Source organism: Lepus europaeus, chromosome 10, assembly GCF_033115175.1.
Source record: "Lepus europaeus isolate LE1 chromosome 10, mLepTim1.pri, whole genome shotgun sequence".
In the NCBI taxonomy this organism is placed as follows: Eukaryota; Metazoa; Chordata; class Mammalia; order Lagomorpha; family Leporidae; genus Lepus; species Lepus europaeus.
In genome coordinates this window covers 64874886-64892849 of record NC_084836.1, presented here as the reverse complement: position 1 = coordinate 64892849, position 17964 = coordinate 64874886, and the positions used below count along the sequence as shown (strand labels likewise).

The window sequence follows — 17964 nt, the reverse complement described above, 5'->3', positions numbered from 1 at the left end:
GTAAGTGGTACACCTTCTTTGATACCTTCACCCCTTAAAAGACAAATTCTCCCAAGAAGCAAAGGAACCGTAGCACTAGGTTCTCAGTATTTATTTCAGGTCACGGCTGCCTCTGGAGGAAGACTGCAGAACCCACAGGCATTGCTGTCAACCCCAGAGAGACCAAGGCGTCACGCGGGGGCGCTCAGACCTGCTGCCCGCCAAGGAGGGGGCTGTTCTCACCAGCGGGGCAAGCACGGAAGACCCGCGGCAGACGCAGCCAGTGGGTGCCGCGGGGTGGCAGCTGGGGAGTGGGGAGAGCCGAGCCTTGTTTCATTAGTCTGCGCCTGACATTGGGCAAAGAAGGGAGCACCTGGTCAGCAGTGGACAAAGACAGCCAAAAGAAGGGGACACACCCATGTCCCCAGTCGCTCACTCCAGGGCCCATGCCTCTGTTCGTGTGGTGATGTCTCTCCATTTCCCTGTTTGGAAGACCTTGGCCCTCGAGATCTGGGGTTCTGCTCAGTTCACCCAAACTGCCTCATTATTAATATATTTTTTATTTAAGTTTTATTTATATGAGAGACAAAGAGAGCTCCCATCTGCTGGTTCACTCCCCAGAAGCCCTCAGCGGTGGGCCAGGCCCACGCTAGAAACCAGGAACTCGATCTTGGTCTCCCATGTGATTGGCAGGGACCCAACTGCTTGAGCCATAACCTGCTGACATTAGCAGGAAGCTGGGATCGGGGGATGCAGCTGGGACTTGAACCCAGGCATTCTGATGTGGAAAGTTGGCACCCACCCCTCCCCCGCAGGCACTTAGGGCTGCCCTGCTGCCCTGCTGCCCAGCCCGCTCTTGAGATTGTTGAGAAACGGTCATCGCCACCATCAGTGACTGCACTCTTGCTTCAGAGTCTGCTGATTACCCACAGTCTAAGGCTTGCAACAGCCCCTCAGGGCAGACACTCGCTCCCCTTCTCAGAGGCTCACAAAGCTTAAGCTGCTTCCCCAAGGTCCCACAGGCAAGACTGCAGCCCAGGCCTGTCTGGGCTCGTGCCTGGTCATCCAAGCAAGAGTACATAGTGTCAGTGAGGAGTACACGGGTCTGAACAGGATGGTGGGGGTACTCACCTGTATATCAGACAGGCAAGCCCCACGGCCATCAACCCCAGCAAGATCCCGACAAACAGAGGAGCCTGCCCCGAGCCTGCTTCTTGACCTGTGAGCAGAATCCCAGGTGCTGCTTCAGTGCCTGCTCCCGGCCTGCTGGCCTCTGCCCACTCCCCCTTTTCATCCCAGCTCTGGTCCAGGTACCTACCAGGCATGACAAGCTGGGTGCTGACCACTGCCAGGCTGTTGGCGTCAGCCAAGGACACATTGAGGCAGTAGGTCCCTGAGCCGCCATTCAGTACCTGGTGCAGAACCAGCTGGCAGGCTGGGCTGGGCGGCACAGGCTGGCACAGCCGCTGGGCAGGGGGCTGGCACCCTGGTGATGAGATGTCCATACAAGCTTCCTGGGGCAGCCTAGAGGGGGTGTCAGTTCACATCAGGGGATCTGGGAAGGGATGGAACGGCAGAGGTAGGGGAGGGCAGGAGTGGGGCACTCACCCGCCTTGGCAGGAGACAGTCAGCTCAAATGCATCCCCCTCACTGGATGGCACGGCCTGCAGGATCTCAGCATTCTCAATGCCCTCTGCAGAGGTGCAAGGTTAAAGACTGGGGTTCCCCTACCAGGTCTCACGGACAGGAATGCCCTAAGGCTGCTTCCACAGTCCCACCCACATGTTTTCAAACGAGGATCTTGGCACTGGGGGATTCCTCCTGTCCAGCTCAGTAATTCCTCCCCAGGTATGCTCCCATTGGCCAGCCCTAGGCAGCACGTGCCTCCCTCCATCCGCCCCCAAGGTAGGCAAGACTCACGGACAATGTCAAGGGTGAGGGAGTAGGAACCGTATCGATAGAGCACGCAGTCCAGGGGCGCTTGTCTCTTCACCAGCGTTAACGAGGCTGTGCCATCCAGCAGGGGGCTGCCCAGGGAGCCTGGCAGAAGAGTATTGAGGAGGTGGGGGTCAAAAACAGATGACTCACCTGGAGGCAGAGGCCAAGCAGGTATTTTTCCAGGTAGATCCAGAGCTAGTGGATCCTCAAGTCACTGGCTTAGAAATCAGACAAGACCTGGGAAATCTCCCTTTATACTCATAGAAAAGGGAACTGATTCTCCAAAGAAGAAAATTACTGCTACCGTCACAGAGTTACAGGCAGAGTTGGAGTTTTTCAAGAATCCCAAATGTTTATCACACCCCACCCTGTGCCAGGTCCGGGCTAGACACTCAACATATGTTAACTCACTTAAGCACCACTATCTCATTCCTCCCTTTTGGCTCTGGGATAAGAATCCAGGGATCAGAGACTTGGAACCTGGGGAAGATTTCTCTGCATTTATGCTTAAAGAAAAAATGAGATACACATATCATGTAAATGATCACTTGCATTCCTTGGCCTCCCTGGCAGTTCTCCTCTGGGGCAGAGAAGCAACAAGCTCTCTTTTCATGGCCTTGGGGACTAACTGATCTATCCCTTGTCATCAAGAGAGACTTGAGGGCTTTATAGCCAGTAAGAGTTTTGGGTGGGTGATGGTGCTATGCAAAGGTATCGTCTGGGTCCTGGGTAAGGTGTTCAGAGGAGGGTGGTGACAAATTCCCCACCTCAATGAACCTCACTCACCCTGAACTTCTTACCTGTAATGACTTCTGTAGGCATGAATGGGCTGGCATCTGGAGCCTCGGGCTCAGGAGTGGGTAATTCTCCAGCTGGGGTGACCACCAGCTCTGTAGCTGTGACCTGCGCAAGTGTGGTTCCAGAGAGCTCTCCAGTGAACACCACTGCAGGTGTTGTACCCATAGCCTCAGTAGTTGACATGTCTGCAAATGTGGTGCCTGTGCCCTGGGAGGTTGACAGCTGCTTGGGTGTGGTACCTGTGCCCTGTGTAGTTGGCACCTGCACAGGTGCAGTACTTATGGCTGCTGTGGTTCCAGAGGGCTCTGTAGTTGACACCTGACCGGGTGTGGTACTTAGGACTTCTGAAGTAGGCCCTTGCCCAGCCGTGGTGCCAGGGGCACCTGACGTTGGCAAGTACCCATCTGTGGTGCCTGGAACTGGGGAGGAGCCACAGGAGATGAGAGGGATGGCCGCCTGCAGCACCACCTGGGCAGTGACAGGGCCAGGCTCCAGGTAAGTGTGAGTGACCACAAGAGCCCGAGAGATCAGGGTTCCAGTCCCGTCTCCGAAGTCCCAGGTGTAGGAGAGGTCAGCCCCATCCAGATAGCCACTGGGGTCATGGAGCTGGATGGCAAAAGTCAGAGGCTGGTTTCTCAGGAAGCGCTTGTTCCCTCCATCCAAGGCCTGCAGCTGGGACACACTCACAGAGAAGGGCACCTGGTCTGGGATTGGAGCCAGAAAAGGTGAGAGCCCGGCCCAAGCCACAGTGTCCCCTTTCACAGGTGCACCCTCTAGCCCCAAGCCGACTTACATTCCTCTGCCCAGGTCTCCCCAGCCCTGCATACTATTACCCCTCCCCCTTTTTTTAGTCCTGCCAAGCCTCCCACTTCTCCTAGCCCTGTGACTGGCCTTGTCCCTTCCAAATCCTTACCAGTCACTGTGAAGGCTGAGCTGGAGTGAGCAAGGGGCACATAGCTCCGGGGCCCCCGGCGGTGGTAGACAGTCACCTCCATGGTGTGTGTGCCCAGCATCGCCTGGGCTGTCCCAATGCTCAGCCTGGACACTGGGCCCCCTAGAACTTGCCAGTATTGGCCTGAGGTTTTTGGAAAGAAAGCAGGGAGGAGAAGGTTACTGGCCATAAGGGACTGAGGGGTAGAATTAGAAATGGGGCAGCAGAGAAGTGTGGTCAGGAGTGATGCTGAGAATGACTACTTTAGGGGGATTCGGAAGTCTGGGGCCAGGGAAGGGATCCTAATGGAGGGTTCTCTGGGGGTGGGACTGAACTTGAGGATGGGAGCCCAGAAAACATTATGGCACAGTTGAAGGGGGATAGGTGCTACAGAAGAGGAAGGAGCCAAGAGGGGAACAAAGAATAGAGAAAACCAAGAACGGCCCAAAAGGAAAATGGAGCGGTGGGAAGCAGTGAGTACAAGTGAGGATGACAGGCGAAGGAAGGGAGCCCCTCACCCCAGGTCTTCCAGACGTAAACGAAGCTCCTTCTCTGAGACAAAGGGCCAAGTGGGCAGGGGCCACCGTCAGGGAAGACGCAGCCATCATCAGGCTCCTGGGGATACACTGGCTGTCCTCCCCACACCTGGCTCCCTGAAAGGCAAACACAGAGGCACCCTCAAAACCTGGCTTCCTTTTCTATGTACCAGTGCTTCTAAACTGGTCCTAGGGGATCAAGAAGTACAGTCTCCAAGGTACAACCCACTGGGAATGGTAGCTGGGGGCAAGGGGGTATGGAAAACACAACCAAGATTCATATATATATATATATATATATATAACAAATATGAATATAAGATTCATATATATACATAAGAAAGAGATTGGAGGGCCATATATCAGAATGTTTAAAGTGGTTTGCTCTAGTTAGTGATATTAGAAAAAATAGCCCGAGAGAACATTTGTTGAGACTTAACTGTAGGCGAGAGCAGATACTGCGCTAACTGCATTACTTATTATCACACTTTAATCCCTACAACACCTCTCAAGGAAGGCACCATCCTCATTTTACAGATCAGGAGAGGGCACACAAAGCAGTCAAGTAACTTGCCCACAGTCACATACTAATGCCAAATTCAAATCTAGGTCTAACTTCTAGGTCCACTGGATTCTAGTCTCCCATTTTAGGGATTCTGACTTTCTTTTCTTTTTGCTTTATCTACATTTTCAAATTTTATTTCTTTTTTTTTAAGATTTATTTATTTATTTATTTGAAAGTCAGAGCTACACAGAGAGGAGAGGCAGAGAGAGACAGAGGTCTTCCATCCGTTGGTTCACTCCCCAATTGGCCACAACAGCTGGAGCTGCGCCAATCCAAAGCCAGGAGCCAGGAGCTTCTTCCAGGTCTCCCACGCGGGTGCAGGGGCCCAAGGACTTGAGCCATCTTCTACTGCTTTCCCAGACCATAGCAGAGAGCTGGATTGGAAGTGGAGCAGCAGGGACTTGAACCAGCGCCCATATGGGATGCAGGCACTGCAGGCCAGGGCATTAACCCACTGCGCCACAGCATCAGCCCCTCTAATTTTTTTTTTTTTTTTTTGACAGGCAGAGGGGACAGTGAGAGAGAGACAGAGAGAAAGGTCTTCCTTTGCCATTGGTTCACCCTCCAATGGCCACAGCGGCCAGCGCACTGCAGCTGGCACACCATGCTGATCCGAAGCCAGGAGCCAGGTACCTCTCCTGGTCTCCCATGCAGGTGCAGGGCCCAAGCACTTGGGCCATCCTCCACTGCCTTCCCAGGCCACAGCAGAGAGCTGGACTGGAAGAGGAGCAACCGGGACAGAATCCGGCGCCCCGACCGGGACTAGAACCCGGGGTACTGGCGCCGCAGATGGAGGATTAGCTTATTGAGCCACGGCGCTGGCCCTAATTTTATTTCAGTGTGTGTGTGTTACATATATAATATTTGTTACAAAGAGAGGGGGAAGGGGGCTTTCCCTGAGCTCCCTGGGAATAACCAGGAAATCCAAGCTGGAGGCAGAGGGACCTGGAGTAGACAGGCACTCACCGTTGAGAGTAGTGTTGTTGGCCCAGACAATTTGCCCGTCTGGCAGTACCTTTTGGCTTTCAGGAAAGTGCAGGGCGATGGAGAAGGACGCGTTTGCACCAATCAGCGTAGGCCCATCATTGCTGACCTTCAGGGACACTTGGCCACCTGGGAGGGGACGCCGTGTCAGCTGGGAGTCCTCAGCTTCTCTCCCCATTCACCTTTCCCGTTCTATCTTCTCAAGTTACATACAGCCCAGTTCTTTTTTTTTTTTTTTTTTTTTGATTTACTGATTTGAAAGGCAGAGAGAGACAGAGAGAGAGATCTTCCATCTGCTGGGTCACTCCCCAAATGGCCACAAAGGTCGGGGCTGGGCCATGCAAAGTCAGGAGCCTGAAACTCCATCCAGGTCTCCCATGTGGAAGGCAGGGGCCCGAGGATTTGAGCCATTTGCTGCTTCTTTCCCAGATGCATTAGCAGGGAGCTGGACCACAGGCAGAGCAGCTGGGACTCCAGCTGGGACTCCAATATGGTATGACAGCATTGGAAGCAGTGGCTTAACCCACTGGGCCACAATGCTGGCATGCCTGCCCCCACCCCACCTTTTTTTAAAGATTAATTAATTAATTAATTTTAAGGGCAGATAGATGGGGGTAGGGTGAGGGAAAGAGAAAGAGAGAGATTCCATCTGCTGGTTCATTTCTCAAATGTTTGCAACAGCTAAGGCCGAGCCAAGCTGAAGATAGGAGCCAAGGACTCCATCCAGGACTCCCACGTGGGTGGTGGGGAACCAAGAACTCAGGCCATCATCCACTGCCTTCCCAGGAGCATTAGTAGGAAAGTGGATCAGAAGCAGAGTAGCCCAGACTCAAAGCAGCACTCAGTGCCCACTCCCAACGTCTCAGTTTTTGTTGTTCTTCCATCCCATTCCCATCAGGTCCTCTCCTACCTCTCCAACAGTCAGATCTCTGGACTTCTGTCCACTCTGGGTACAGCTGCCTGTTCCACGCTTTAGCTCTGAGCTTCCTTGAGGCACCAAGCCAGTCCTGGTCTGTGGATCCTAAAGGGAATTCACCATGAATGTCCTAGAATCCTCACCCATTCCTTCTCAGGGATAACACTTTATTCCATGTCACCCCGGTCATTCTCACATTCAAATTGCATTTTCATTGGCACCATGTGCTAGACACTGTTCTAGGCACAAAGATTTATTTACTTATTTGAAAGGGAGAGGGACAGAGGAGATAGAAAGAAACAGATCTTCCATCTGCGGGTTCACTCCCAGATGGCAGCAACAGCCAGAGCTTTGGGCCAGGAAGAAGCCAGGAGCCAGGAACTCCATCCTGGTCTCCCACATAGGTGGTGGGGACTCAAGTACTTGAGTCACTATCTGCTGCTTCCCATGCACGCCAGCGGGGAGCTGGATGTGGAGCATGGGATACCAGTATTCCAACCGGCACTCCCATACGGGAGCAGGTGTCCGAAATAGCAGCTTAACCTGCTCTACCACAATAGCTCCCCCAGAGGCACAAAGAACTTAAGAACCGAATAAGATATGGCTCTGAAAGAATTTAGAGTGAAATGTAGGAATGGACACATACAAAAATTACTGTAATAGCAAGCTTTATTTTTATTTATTTATTTGTTTGTTTGTTTGTTTTTGAGCAGCAGAGAAACAGAGCAAGAGCCACCATCTGCTGATTCACGACCCAACAGTTCCCAGCTGGGGCCACAGCTACGCGCTGGGAAATCGGCCCAGATCTTTCATGTGGGTAACAGAAACCCAATCACTGGAGCCATCTCTGTTGCTTCCCAGGGCCTGCTTCCCAGGTGGGAAGCTGGAGGCGGGAGCAGATCTGGTGTCAAACCCAGGCCCTCTGATGCCGACAGCAGGCATCACAACCATGAGGCCCAATGCCCACCCCCGTGGTACTGTTCAGTATGTGCCACAATAGACACAAAGGTCGTACAGAAAGATGCCGTACCGAACAATGAATTCCACGCTAGTGTTGGGGTGTTGGGAAAGGCTTCAACGAGGCGCTGCCCTAGGACCACAAGCAAGGGCGCACTCCCATGGGGCTGAGGGGATGTGTGGGGGCCCTGGGGTACCAGGCTGAGGAGTTTGGTCTTTATCCTATAGTCATGGCCACTTTTGAAGGTTTGTCTTTTTTTTTTTTTTTTTTTGACTTTGTTTTGTTTCACATTGAAACATAAGTCACTTAACATAAAATTTACCCTTCAGAAGCTGTTTGAACGTAATAAAAAATGTGTGATTTAGAAAGATCACTAGGGCAAGAAGTGAGGAGGAGGGGTTAGGGGCTGGCAGAGATCGGAGGTGGGGACAGAGCAATCAAATCTGTACCTGACCAAGAAAGTGTCTGAGTAGAAACAAGCATGGGCTAGACCTCCATATTCCCTCACCCAGATTCAACAACTACCAACATTCTGCCGCGTTGGCTTTAGTTACCTTACCTGGCTGCTGTTCTTGCATTTGGCTAACATATCTCAAAAAAGAAAAAAAAAATGTTTTGTTATTTAACCCTACAAATTCAATACGTATCTGGAAAAAAATTTTGCTTTCATAAATGCAATGTCATTTGACACTGGACAAAATGATCAAGCCCAGGCCATGTAAAATTCCAAGAATATTTAGGGAAAAAAAAGTCTTCTCTGCCGGCGCCATGGCTTAACAGGCTAATCCTCCGCCTTGCAGCACCGGCACACAAGGTTCTAGTCCTGGTTGGGCCGCCGGATTCTATCCTGGTTGCCCCTCTTCCAGGCCAGCTCTCTGCTATGGCCCGGGAAGGCAGTGGAGGATGGCCCAAGTCCTTGGGCCCTGCACCCGCATGGGAGACCAGGAGAAGCACCTGGCTCCTGGCTTCGGATCAACACGATGCGCCGGCCACAGCAGCCATTGGAGGGTGAACCAACGGCAAAAAGGAAGACCTTTCTCTCTGTCTCTCTCTCTCACTATCCACTCTGCCTGTCAAAAAAAAAAAAAAAAAAGTCTCCTCATTATTTTCAAAAGCAAGATCCAAGATGTTAGCACCATCTCCCAAGAGCCTCAGGTGTGTGGGTGAGCAGAATGTTTCCAGCATACATAAAGGAACATAGTGAAAAGAGAGAACTGAAACCTTAGCAGGAAAGAGGGAAGTCGGATTCAGGAGAACTTCCGAGAAGTCAGTGAGCCCAGGGATGAAGAGAGGGAAAGCAAGCGGTGGGGATATGAGGGGCTTATTTCAGCACAATAGAAACCATTCTCACCCCATTTCTGGGGTGCTGGGGGAAGATCTTGAGCATCACGCCACCAGACAAAGAAAAGTCATAAGATGCTCTGTTCTTTCTCGAACTCCAACCCCCACCCTCAGAGCAGCACGAGACATTCCAGACCCTCTCACCCTCCCCCCCCCCTTGCTCCCGTCACGAGGTCCCAATCCCCCAGAGCCCTTGCATGTGATGTTCAGCTGAGACCCCTCTGCTGAACAAAAGGTCTGGGCTGTGTTCACTCATCCCCATCCAAAAGGGGACGGCAGTGCCCGCTGAGCCTTCTGATCCAACACCACACTCTTTTACTTCCCACTTTAAACCTCCTACCCCAAAGCATCTGAGACATTACCTACAAGAGTCCCCACCACCACCAATTTCACCCCTTAGAGTCCTTGCTGCAGTTACCACCCAAGGGGCGTCTGAATTTGTGCTGCAAAGACCCACTATCCTCTGTGCCTCCAAGGAGATGGATTATTTTCATACGCAATCCCAAATCTCCTTGGAGGGAGGGGGCTCAGGTACTCTCATGTCCTCACCAAACCAAATACATGGGAGAAGCCTGAAGTGTCGCTGGCATCTTCCACCAGGAGGCGGGGAAACCAGAGAAGGTGTGCGACCTCAAATTCACAACTGCTCCTGTCCTTGCACCCACACTCACCTTCTGCGCCCCTCGCAGCCAGCAGGACACTCATCCCAGCCAAGTGGAGAAGGCACCCTCTCAGCACCAGGTCCATCCTGTTCTTCCCTCCAGCAACCAAAGGCGCTGGGGAGCGGGCCCAAGCCCCTATATAAGAAAGGGGTGCGTATTTGCATAGCCCTTCCTCCTTTCACTCTAGGGGAGGCCTGGGAGGGGCCGGAGGACTGGAGGGGGGGTGAGCAGAACCGGCTAGGGACCCCGGTCCCTGGCTGGACCTTCCTTCCCCACCCTGCTACACAAAGACAGTTTCTGGTTTCACTGGGTCGCTGTCATCTCGCCATCCTCCATCCCCTGGGGAAGAGTTGGCTGCAAAGCAGCTACAGAGCACACATGCAACACACACCATTCATCGTGGAAGAGCTAATGCACCGTTTCTATCCGACTAGGAACCCCGGCGTCCAAAAACAAAGGGAGACACTATCCGGGCAGGCTGAGAGGCCCGGGCAACGACCCCTCCGAGGCCCAGAAATCCTCTACGGCGAGAATCCGAAGCTTCCTTGCTTTTCAAAGGAGTCTCCCTAGACCAGTTGGAATTTTTAATCCATACACATTTTCCCAAGGGGCGGAGTGAAAATAGTGAGAGGTCAGAGAATCCCTACTACCGCCTGGAGACGGGACTACAGCCAGGTGCTTGGGAACTGGGACTCAACCACGCCACGAAGACAGACACCAGTCTCCGCCCTCGGAACCAAACTTGCACGGGGCGGGGTCCTCGGCGGCGCGGGGAGCGGGCCCGGCCCCGCCCCCTCTTACGCCCGCCAATCGGAAGGGGAGGGGGCGGGGCCAAGGAAACGCGGGAAGGAGAGGCGGGGCCTCTGGTGGCGGTCGGGAACGGGGGGGTGGAGGCGGCAACATTGTTTCAAGTTGGACAAATTGACAAGAGCGAGAGATACACAGCGTTCCATCGCGCCCTGGGGCCTCGGTGCGGGGTCCTGTTTCCCGCCCCTCCGCCCACGAGAGCCCGCTCCCGCTTTCTGCAGGGTTCCCAGGCCCCCCGGCTCTAGGGCCGGGCGGACCCGGCTCGCTGGCGCTTCATGGAGAACTTCCAAAAGGTGGAAAAGATCGGAGAGGGCACGTACGGAGTGGTGTACAAAGCCAAAAACAAGCTGACGGGAGAAGTGGTGGCGCTCAAGAAAATCCGCCTGGACACGTGAGTGGCCTCCGTAGCCGCGACCCTTAGCCGGGGCGCGCCGGGACGCCCCCCGCCCCCACCGCGCGCCCCCACAGGCGTGGAGCCGTCCAGGGACCGGAAGGTAGCAGGGTGGGCCGCCTTTTGAAGTGAGACAGCGTACGAGCTTCGCCAGGGAGAGTGTAGGGTGGCATAGAGTCTGTGGAAAGCCTCCTCCCGACACTCAGCCGGGGGCGGGGGGGGTGTGGATGCCCCCAAAATGTGCAACCAGAAAGACTCCGGGGGGCAAGAAAGGCGGCCCCCGGGATTGGGGAGGGCGGGTGTCTAGGAGCCCCCTTGGCGCAGGGTTATGCGGGACCTAATGAGCACTTTTCGGAGTTACTAGCCCTCGGCGCTGCCTCCACTCCACTCTCACTTTAGAATTCTCTCCCTCTCTCCAAAGAATGGCAGTTGAGCCCCACTGGCCCCTCTGGGGAGGCTGGGTGCCACTGCTACGTATTTTGCTCCGTCACCTCCCTGGCTCACCTTCACCAGGGAGGCTTTACTTATATAGCCCTGGGAAAGGAGGAACTAAGGATCTGAATGGATCTCAAAGCCACACTCTACCCTGAAATTATCTTTACATCACACTTTTCTTAGGGGGGGCCTCTTGGGGGTGGGGGGTGGGAGCGGTATTTGTAACCATGTTCGGGTCTCTGCTTTCTCACCCTTTCCAAGTGAGACTGAAGGTGTACCCAGCACTGCCATCCGGGAGATCTCTCTGCTTAAGGAGCTTAACCACCCCAATATCGTCAAGTAAGTGTGCGTCTGGGAGGTGATCACAGCAAAGGAGGCTGAGCCTCTCTATGGTCTGGGTGGGCTCTGCCGCCCTTCCACTTCCTGGGTCTTCCTTTCCCTAGGCTGCTGGATGTCATCCACACGGAAAACAAACTTTACCTCGTTTTTGAATTCCTGCACCAAGATCTCAAGAAATTCATGGACGCCTCTGCTCTCACTGGCATTCCTCTTCCCCTCATCAAGGTGATCCTTCCGAGTGATAGTTTGTTATCTTGGCCTTCTGCAGAGCCCTCATCCCCCTCCCCCACCAGCCCCCACACTCCTAGTTCTTTTTGTCTCTTTCCCTGCTCATTATACTCATTAACCCTAGGGCTGGGCTGGAGAATCAAAGTTGAAATTTAGTGAGTCAATCCCGTGGCTCAGGTGGGAGGTCAGATGAAACTCAGATAAATGGGATTTGTGAGCTCTTGGTAGATCCCTTCAAAAAGCCCTTCTGTCTTTTTAGTGGGAGAAATAGCCAAGGAATTTCTGTTGTCTGTTGTAGAGCTGGATTCTTCACTCCCAGAGTGACTTTCCATCTTATCAACAAGTGTTCCTGGCCGGCGCCGTGGCTTAACAGGCTAATCCTCCGCCTTGTGGCTCTGGCACACCGGGCTCTAGTCCCGGTTGGGGCGCCGGATTCTATCCCGTTTGCCCCTCTTCCAGGCCAGCTCTCTGCTATGGCCCGGGAAGGCAGTGGAGGATGGCCCAAGTGCTTGGGCCCTGCACCCACATGGGAGACCAGGAGAAGCACCTGGCTCCTGGCTTCGGATCAACACGATGCGCCGGCCTCAGCGGCCATTGGAGAGTGAACCAACGGCAAAAAGGAAGACCTTTCTCTCTGTCTCTCTCTCACTATCCACTCTGCCTGTCAAAAAAAAAAAAAAAAAAAAAAAAAGTGTTCCTTTTTTTTTTTTTAAGATTTATTTATCTATCTGAAAGAGTTAGAGAAGGGGAGGCAGAGAGAGAGAGAGAGAGAGAGAGAGGTCTTCCATCCGATGGCCCACTCCCCAATTGGCTGCAACGGCCAGAGCTGCGCCAATCCGAAGCCAGGAGCCAGGAGCTTCTTCCAGGTCTCCCACGTGGGAGCAGGGGCTCAAGGACTTGGGCCATCTTCCACTGCTTTCCCAGGCCATAACAGAGAGCTGGATTGGAAGAGGAGCAGCCAGCACTAGAACTGGCGCCCATATGGGATGCCCGCACTTCAGGCCAGGGCGTTAACCCGCTGTGCCACCACGCCAGCCCCAAGATTTATTTATTTATCTGAAAGAGTTACACAGAGGAGAGGCAGAGACAGAAAGGTCTTCCATCCGCTGGTTCACTCCTCAGTTGACTGTAATGGCCAGAGCTGGGCCAATCTGAAGCCAGGAACCAGGAGCCTGGAGCTTCTTCCTGGTCTCCCATGTGGTTGCAGGGGCCCAAGGACTTGGGCCGTCTTCTACTGCTTTCCCAGGCCATAGCAGAGAGCTGGATTGGAAGTGGTGCAGCCAGGATTCGAACTGGCATTCATACAGGATGCCGGCACTGCTGGCAGCAGCTTTACCCGCTACGCCACAGCGCTGGCCCCCAGCAAGTGTTTCTTAAATGCATGTGTATTAAACCTTCAACCTGTAGGCACAGGGCATGGAAGAGAGATACAAACCTGATTAAGACCTGGTCCTGATCTTCCTGGGACTGGGAGTCCTACCAGCAAAAACAGCTTGTAACTAAAAAATAACATAGTAAAGACTTTAGTGGAGCTCTGTGGGCAAAGAGCAAACTCTGATGTGCTTGTTGTGATTGAACAATCCCCTCTCTTCCCCCTGTCAGAGCTATCTGTTCCAGCTGCTCCAAGGCCTAGCGTTCTGCCATTCTCATCGGGTCCTGCACCGAGATCTGAAACCTCAGAATCTACTTATCAACGCAGAGGGCTCCATCAAGTTAGCCGACTTTGGACTAGCCAGAGCCTTTGGAGTGCCTGTTCGTACTTACACCCACGAGGTGAATCCACAAGCCCCTCCACCCCCCACTTTGCTTTTCTTCTCTGAGCTCCCCAGGAGGGGTTAACAAGGGCATTCACAAAGTTACTAAAAATATTTGGCCAACAGTTTCTCTTACTATATGAAAAGAATCTCTGAGACCCTAAGGGGTCTTAGGATATGCACACAGTTCCTACTGTGGTGCTAACTGAGATTTTTCTTTTTAAAGGTTAATTCTATTTATTTGAAAGGTGGAGAGACAGAGAGAGAAAGAGAGATCTTGCATCTCCTGGTTCACTCCCCAAATGGGCACAACAGCCAAAGCTGGGTCAGGCTCCTGCCTAAGAGCACCATCCTGGTCTCCTGTGTGGGTGGGCCATCATTCGCTGCTTTTCCAGGCACATTAACAGACAGCTGGATCAGAAGTGGAGCAGCTAAGACTCGAACCAGCACTCCCATGTGGGATGTAGATGTCGCTGGCAACGGGCTTTTCTTAAGCCAGGACAGCTGGATGGGACGCCACTAAAATTAGGACCGTTTGTCCCAAGTTTTCCAGGAAAGTCCCAGCTTGGAGGTTCAGAAGATATGGTCCCTATGTGGACTAGGCTAACTCTGAGCTAAGAAGTTGTGTGTAGTCGCTTCACAGGGAGATCAGAGGAGGGGGAGGGTGGAGGAGAGAAACATTTTGTTTAAAGGCTAAGAGTTAGCAGAGTGGAGCTGAGAGGTGAGGTCCCTGGAAGCCAGCTCTCGTTCCTCTTCCCGTCTCCCAGGTGGTGACCCTTTGGTACCGAGCCCCTGAGATCCTCCTGGGCTGCAAATTCTACTCCACAGCCGTGGACATCTGGAGCCTGGGCTGCATCTTTGCTGAGATGGTACGGAGGCTTGTCCCGAGTTCCCAGCCGGTCCTCCCTGCGTCTAAGAACAACAGGACTGTTTCTTGGCCTGGGCCCGGGGCCCTTCTTTGAAAGTGTTCTCTCTAGCAGCATCAAGGCGGGTGTGGGGAAAGGATAGAACGTGGCCCCCGAGCAGGCTTACTGTCCCTCTCTTCACCCTGAAATGGGTAAATCATTTGTGCAGCTGTTTTACTGTTAGTCTGCGTATATTAGAGAGAATGCCTTCCAGGGAGCCGCTCCTTCATTTGGCCGGTAGACTTCCTTTGCCAGGAATGGAGTAAGCCAACTGGGATCCCTTTACCCACACCCTTCACGCAATCTGCAGTCTTCAATCACGACCCGTCCCTCCCACCTCCCCGTAACGGAACCGGGGAGTAGGCCGAATCTTCCAATCCAGCAGCAATAAGTTTTATGGTCCTTTACCTGGGTTGCCACTGGGGACTAGGAGACCATAGCCTATACATCGTCCCCAGTGCATTACCTTGAAGTTGCCCATATTCCGCTCTCAATTCATTAAAAAATATCTGTTAAGCACCTAGTGTGTGCCCAGCACCATGCTGGGTGCTGTGGGGAACACAGAAGAAATGGAAGACACAGTCTCTGCCCGCTGTGCTCCTATCTAGAAGTGGCCGCATCCCAAGGAGGGGGGATGACCGCAGTGTCTACCCCACATCCCGTGAGTGGCTTGGGATCCCTTTGCTACGTGTCAGCGGCACCCCAGACATTCAGCCCCTCCCAGCCCCACCCAGCCTTGGGGGTCTGTAAAGCTATGGATGGGGGAAGGAAGGAGGGGCGAGGAGCCAGATGAAGGGACTTCATTGTCTCAGGCTGTGTGTGACTGACCCCATGCCAGGCCCCAGGGAGGGAGTCATGGGGCCCTGCTGACCTTCCACTGCCTGTGGGAACCTCTTTTTGTGCGGGGGACAGCTGTGACTGACGTCAGTGTGGGTCTTTGCCTCCCCTCCCCCTTTTCAGGTGACCCGCCGGGCCCTGTTCCCTGGGGATTCTGAGATTGACCAGCTCTTCCGGATCTTCCGGACTCTGGGGACTCCAGATGAGGTGGTTTGGCCAGGAGTTACTTCAATGCCCGATTATAAGCCGAGTTTCCCCAAGTGGGCCCGGCAGGATTTTAGCAAAGTTGTGCCTCCCCTGGATGAAGATGGACGGAGCTTGTTATCGGTAAGAGTGCGGAGTGGGCGTCTGTTTCCCCTTGCTCGTGCCCTGCCCCCGGGAAGGGCTTGCCTAGGATGGAGGAAGATGAGCCCCTGACCCGGGGGTCTCCACCTTTGTGCTTCTCTCCCCGTTGGCTGGCTCAGAGAGGGGAAGGGGGCAGTGAGAACTCTGTCTTGGGAACCAGGAGTCCTGGTTTCCTGATTTCACTGAAGTCGGCATCTGTCTCTCCAGCAAATGTTGCACTATGACCCCAACAAGCGGATTTCGGCAAAGGCAGCTCTGGCTCACCCCTTCTTCCAGGATGTGACCAAGCCAGTACCCCATCTCCGACTCTGACGTCCTGGCCCAAGTTCCTCATCCCCCGGTGTCACCCACTCCTCCTGGTATGGGCTTGATCCAGCATGGCCCTCCCTGGCTGTTTGGGCGCAGGTGGAGGCCCTCTGACCCTGTCCAGCAACCGTGACACTCCCCTGCCCCTGCTGGCCTGCCGACGCTGGGCATAGAAGGGTTGAGGGAGGAATGGGTGGGAATGAAAGGAAGTTTCAGTGTCCCGTGCATTTATGTCAGTGTCACCACCCGCTCCCCTCCTTGTAGTCCTTGCTGAGAAGGGCTCGTCTTTGAAAATAACAGAGCTGACTGTTCTCTCCCAGTCTCTGAATGCCCCGTAATTATTATCCCATGTGTTTGGGCCCCCAAGCCTCCTGTGGCCACTAGTTTTGTAAAGGTCAACTACTAACAGGGTTGGCTAAGCTGGAACTTTGGAGAAAGGAGCAGGAAGAACACCACAGGGAGGAAGTGTTCTTAAAGAATTTGGTTAAAACCACTCTTGGTTTGCTGTTTCACCTCACCTGACAGGTGGGCAGACTCAAGACTAGCCCCCCCCCAAAAAAAAAAAAAAAGACTAGGCCCCGAGGGGAGGCCTGCAGGAGAAATGCCAGCACCCAGCCCCTCTGTCTGCCCCGGCTGTGGGCCCAAGGACTTGAAGGCTCTTAACACAGGCACTGTGCCTCCCTCCCATCCATTGCTTCTCCACGGCCTTATGAGGCAGGTGAGAGAGGTTTGCATTTTTCTCTGCCCTCAGGATTCTTAGTTTTTCAACTGCCATGGATCCCTGCTCCCGTCTTCTCTGAGGGCCACCCCCGCCCCCTAGGAGGGGAAGTTAGGGTTTAGACATCCTTTTGAGAATGCTGACACTTTTCAGGGCTGACATTGGGAAAATATATTTCTTTAAAAGAAGGATGAACAATTATATTTATATTTCAGGTTATAGTTTTTAAACAGGAGCGGGTGGATTTTTTGCCATGTGCACCTTGGGGTTTTGTAATGCAAATGTTAAAAATGTTTTCCTTTTTTATGATTCTGGCTCTTTTTCTTCCACTTCTTGAACTTGAGTGCCCTTACTATTAACGTTATTTGTAATTTAGTTTGTAATTCATTAAAAAAAAAGTTCCTAGTTTTGTAGTTATTTCGTTCCTCCTTTATTATTCACAAGAAGAATGGTGTGAGAGAGACCGGGCAGGTGAAATTGTGGTGATTGGTTTTCGGCCTCTCTGGGCCTAATCTCTGGGCAGGGCTACCTTCCCGCCCTCTTTTGGTCTCTAAGATGCACTTGGAGTTGGGATAAGACCCAGGGTGAGTAACGTGGGTATTGGACCCATTTTACAGCCAGGGAAGCTGAGGCCCTGTCATTTCCTACACACACAGCAAGTCCTACCGCCCCCCACACCACCACCCACACACACAGAGCGACCATTCCAGAATCTGCAGGAGGCTTGGAAGTAGGTTCCAGAGGACTCCACCTGGACACGGCCTTTCCAGTAAGCCGCGTTACTTATCACACACGGCAGAGTTTCTGAAGATTCTCCTATTCACATTTACATACAATTCAAAAAATGTCCACTGAGTATAGAAAATTACTACCACGGCGTCTCCAAGCTACCGCTTTTTGTAGCTGCCACTGTCCATCAAAAAAACATCTCAGACCGCCCGCAGGCCACGCCGAAAACGCCCGACCTCTGAACCCTCGCTAAAAGGAAGAGCGCTGAGGCGCGTCTCTCAAATTCCCAGGCGCGGGTCCCCTCAGAGGTATTTCCCCTTACGCCCGCGAATTTGTCATAGAGGGCAGGGCCCCCGAGTCAGCCCCCGCCAAATCCAGGGGGAGGGGCGAAGGTCAGCAACGGCCTCCCTCAGGCTTCCTTCAACTCCGCCTTGCCTGCCAGTCAAGTCCCGAATTTCCGCAGCACTGGCTAAAGCCTCACTTGGGCCCGCCTCCATCACTCACCTGATTAGATGTTTATGAGTCAAAAGGCGGGGGGGGGGGTCATGGGGTGTCGAGGTTT

At 53.3% G+C, this 17964-nt stretch overlaps 2 protein-coding genes across 5 annotated transcripts; one reads left to right on the top strand and one right to left on the bottom strand.

The window, feature by feature from the left end:
- Nucleotides 1-105: 105 nt before the first annotated feature.
- On the bottom strand, nt 106-9693 carry PMEL (premelanosome protein). Of its 3 annotated transcripts, none has more exons than XM_062203505.1 (12): nt 9618-9693; nt 6642-6752; nt 5714-5860; nt 4165-4299; nt 3629-3790; nt 2922-3419; nt 2718-2846; nt 1900-2019; nt 1588-1672; nt 1298-1503; nt 1111-1219; nt 106-326 (listed from the first exon to the last, which is right to left on the bottom strand). In XM_062203505.1, exons 1-12 carry the CDS (start codon nt 9691-9693, stop codon nt 185-187), a joined length of 1920 nt encoding a protein of 639 aa, XP_062059489.1. In that variant the 3' UTR covers nt 106-184. The 3 variants fall into 3 exon arrangements, with proteins under 3 accessions (XP_062059489.1, XP_062059490.1, XP_062059488.1); XM_062203506.1 differs by having other exon boundaries at nt 1111-1198; XM_062203504.1 differs by having other exon boundaries at nt 1111-1198; nt 2718-3419.
- Nucleotides 9694-10475: 782 nt separating this feature from the next.
- Nucleotides 10476-16641, top strand: CDK2 (cyclin dependent kinase 2). 2 transcript variants are annotated; one of them, XM_062203499.1, is made up of 8 exons: nt 10476-10806; nt 11503-11580; nt 11685-11805; nt 13411-13581; nt 14330-14431; nt 14985-15128; nt 15428-15631; nt 15857-16641. In XM_062203499.1, the coding sequence occupies exons 1-8, from the start codon at nt 10691-10693 to the stop codon at nt 15959-15961; spliced, it is 1041 nt and encodes a 346-aa protein (XP_062059483.1). In that variant the 5' UTR covers nt 10476-10690; the 3' UTR covers nt 15962-16641. The 2 variants fall into 2 exon arrangements, with proteins under 2 accessions (XP_062059483.1, XP_062059484.1); XM_062203500.1 differs by lacking the exon at nt 14985-15128 and having other exon boundaries at nt 10479-10806.
- The last annotated feature ends 1323 nt before the right edge of the window (nt 16642-17964 follow it).

Excerpts from the sequence above, each read along its gene's own strand:
- CDK2 (XM_062203499.1), top strand. The coding sequence starts at position 10,691 with ATGGAGAACTTCCAAAAGGTGGAAAAGATCGGAGAGGGCACGTACGGA. Across the intron at positions 11,581-11,684 it reads AACCACCCCAATATCGTCAA|GCTGCTGGATGTCATCCACA; the intron begins GTAAGTGTGCGT and ends TCCTTTCCCTAG. Across the intron at positions 13,582-14,329 it reads TTCGTACTTACACCCACGAG|GTGGTGACCCTTTGGTACCG; the intron begins GTGAATCCACAA and ends CCCGTCTCCCAG.
- PMEL (XM_062203504.1), bottom strand. The coding sequence starts at position 9,693 with ATGGACCTGGTGCTGAGAGGGTGCCTTCTCCACTTGGCTGGGATGAGT. Across the intron at positions 1,673-1,899 it reads CCTCACCCTTGACATTGTCC|AGGGCATTGAGAATGCTGAG; the intron begins GTGAGTCTTGCC and ends GCACCTCTGCAG. Across the intron at positions 327-1,110 it reads CTTGCCTGTCTGATATACAG|GCGCAGACTAATGAAACAAG; the intron begins GTGAGTACCCCC and ends GCCCAATGTCAG.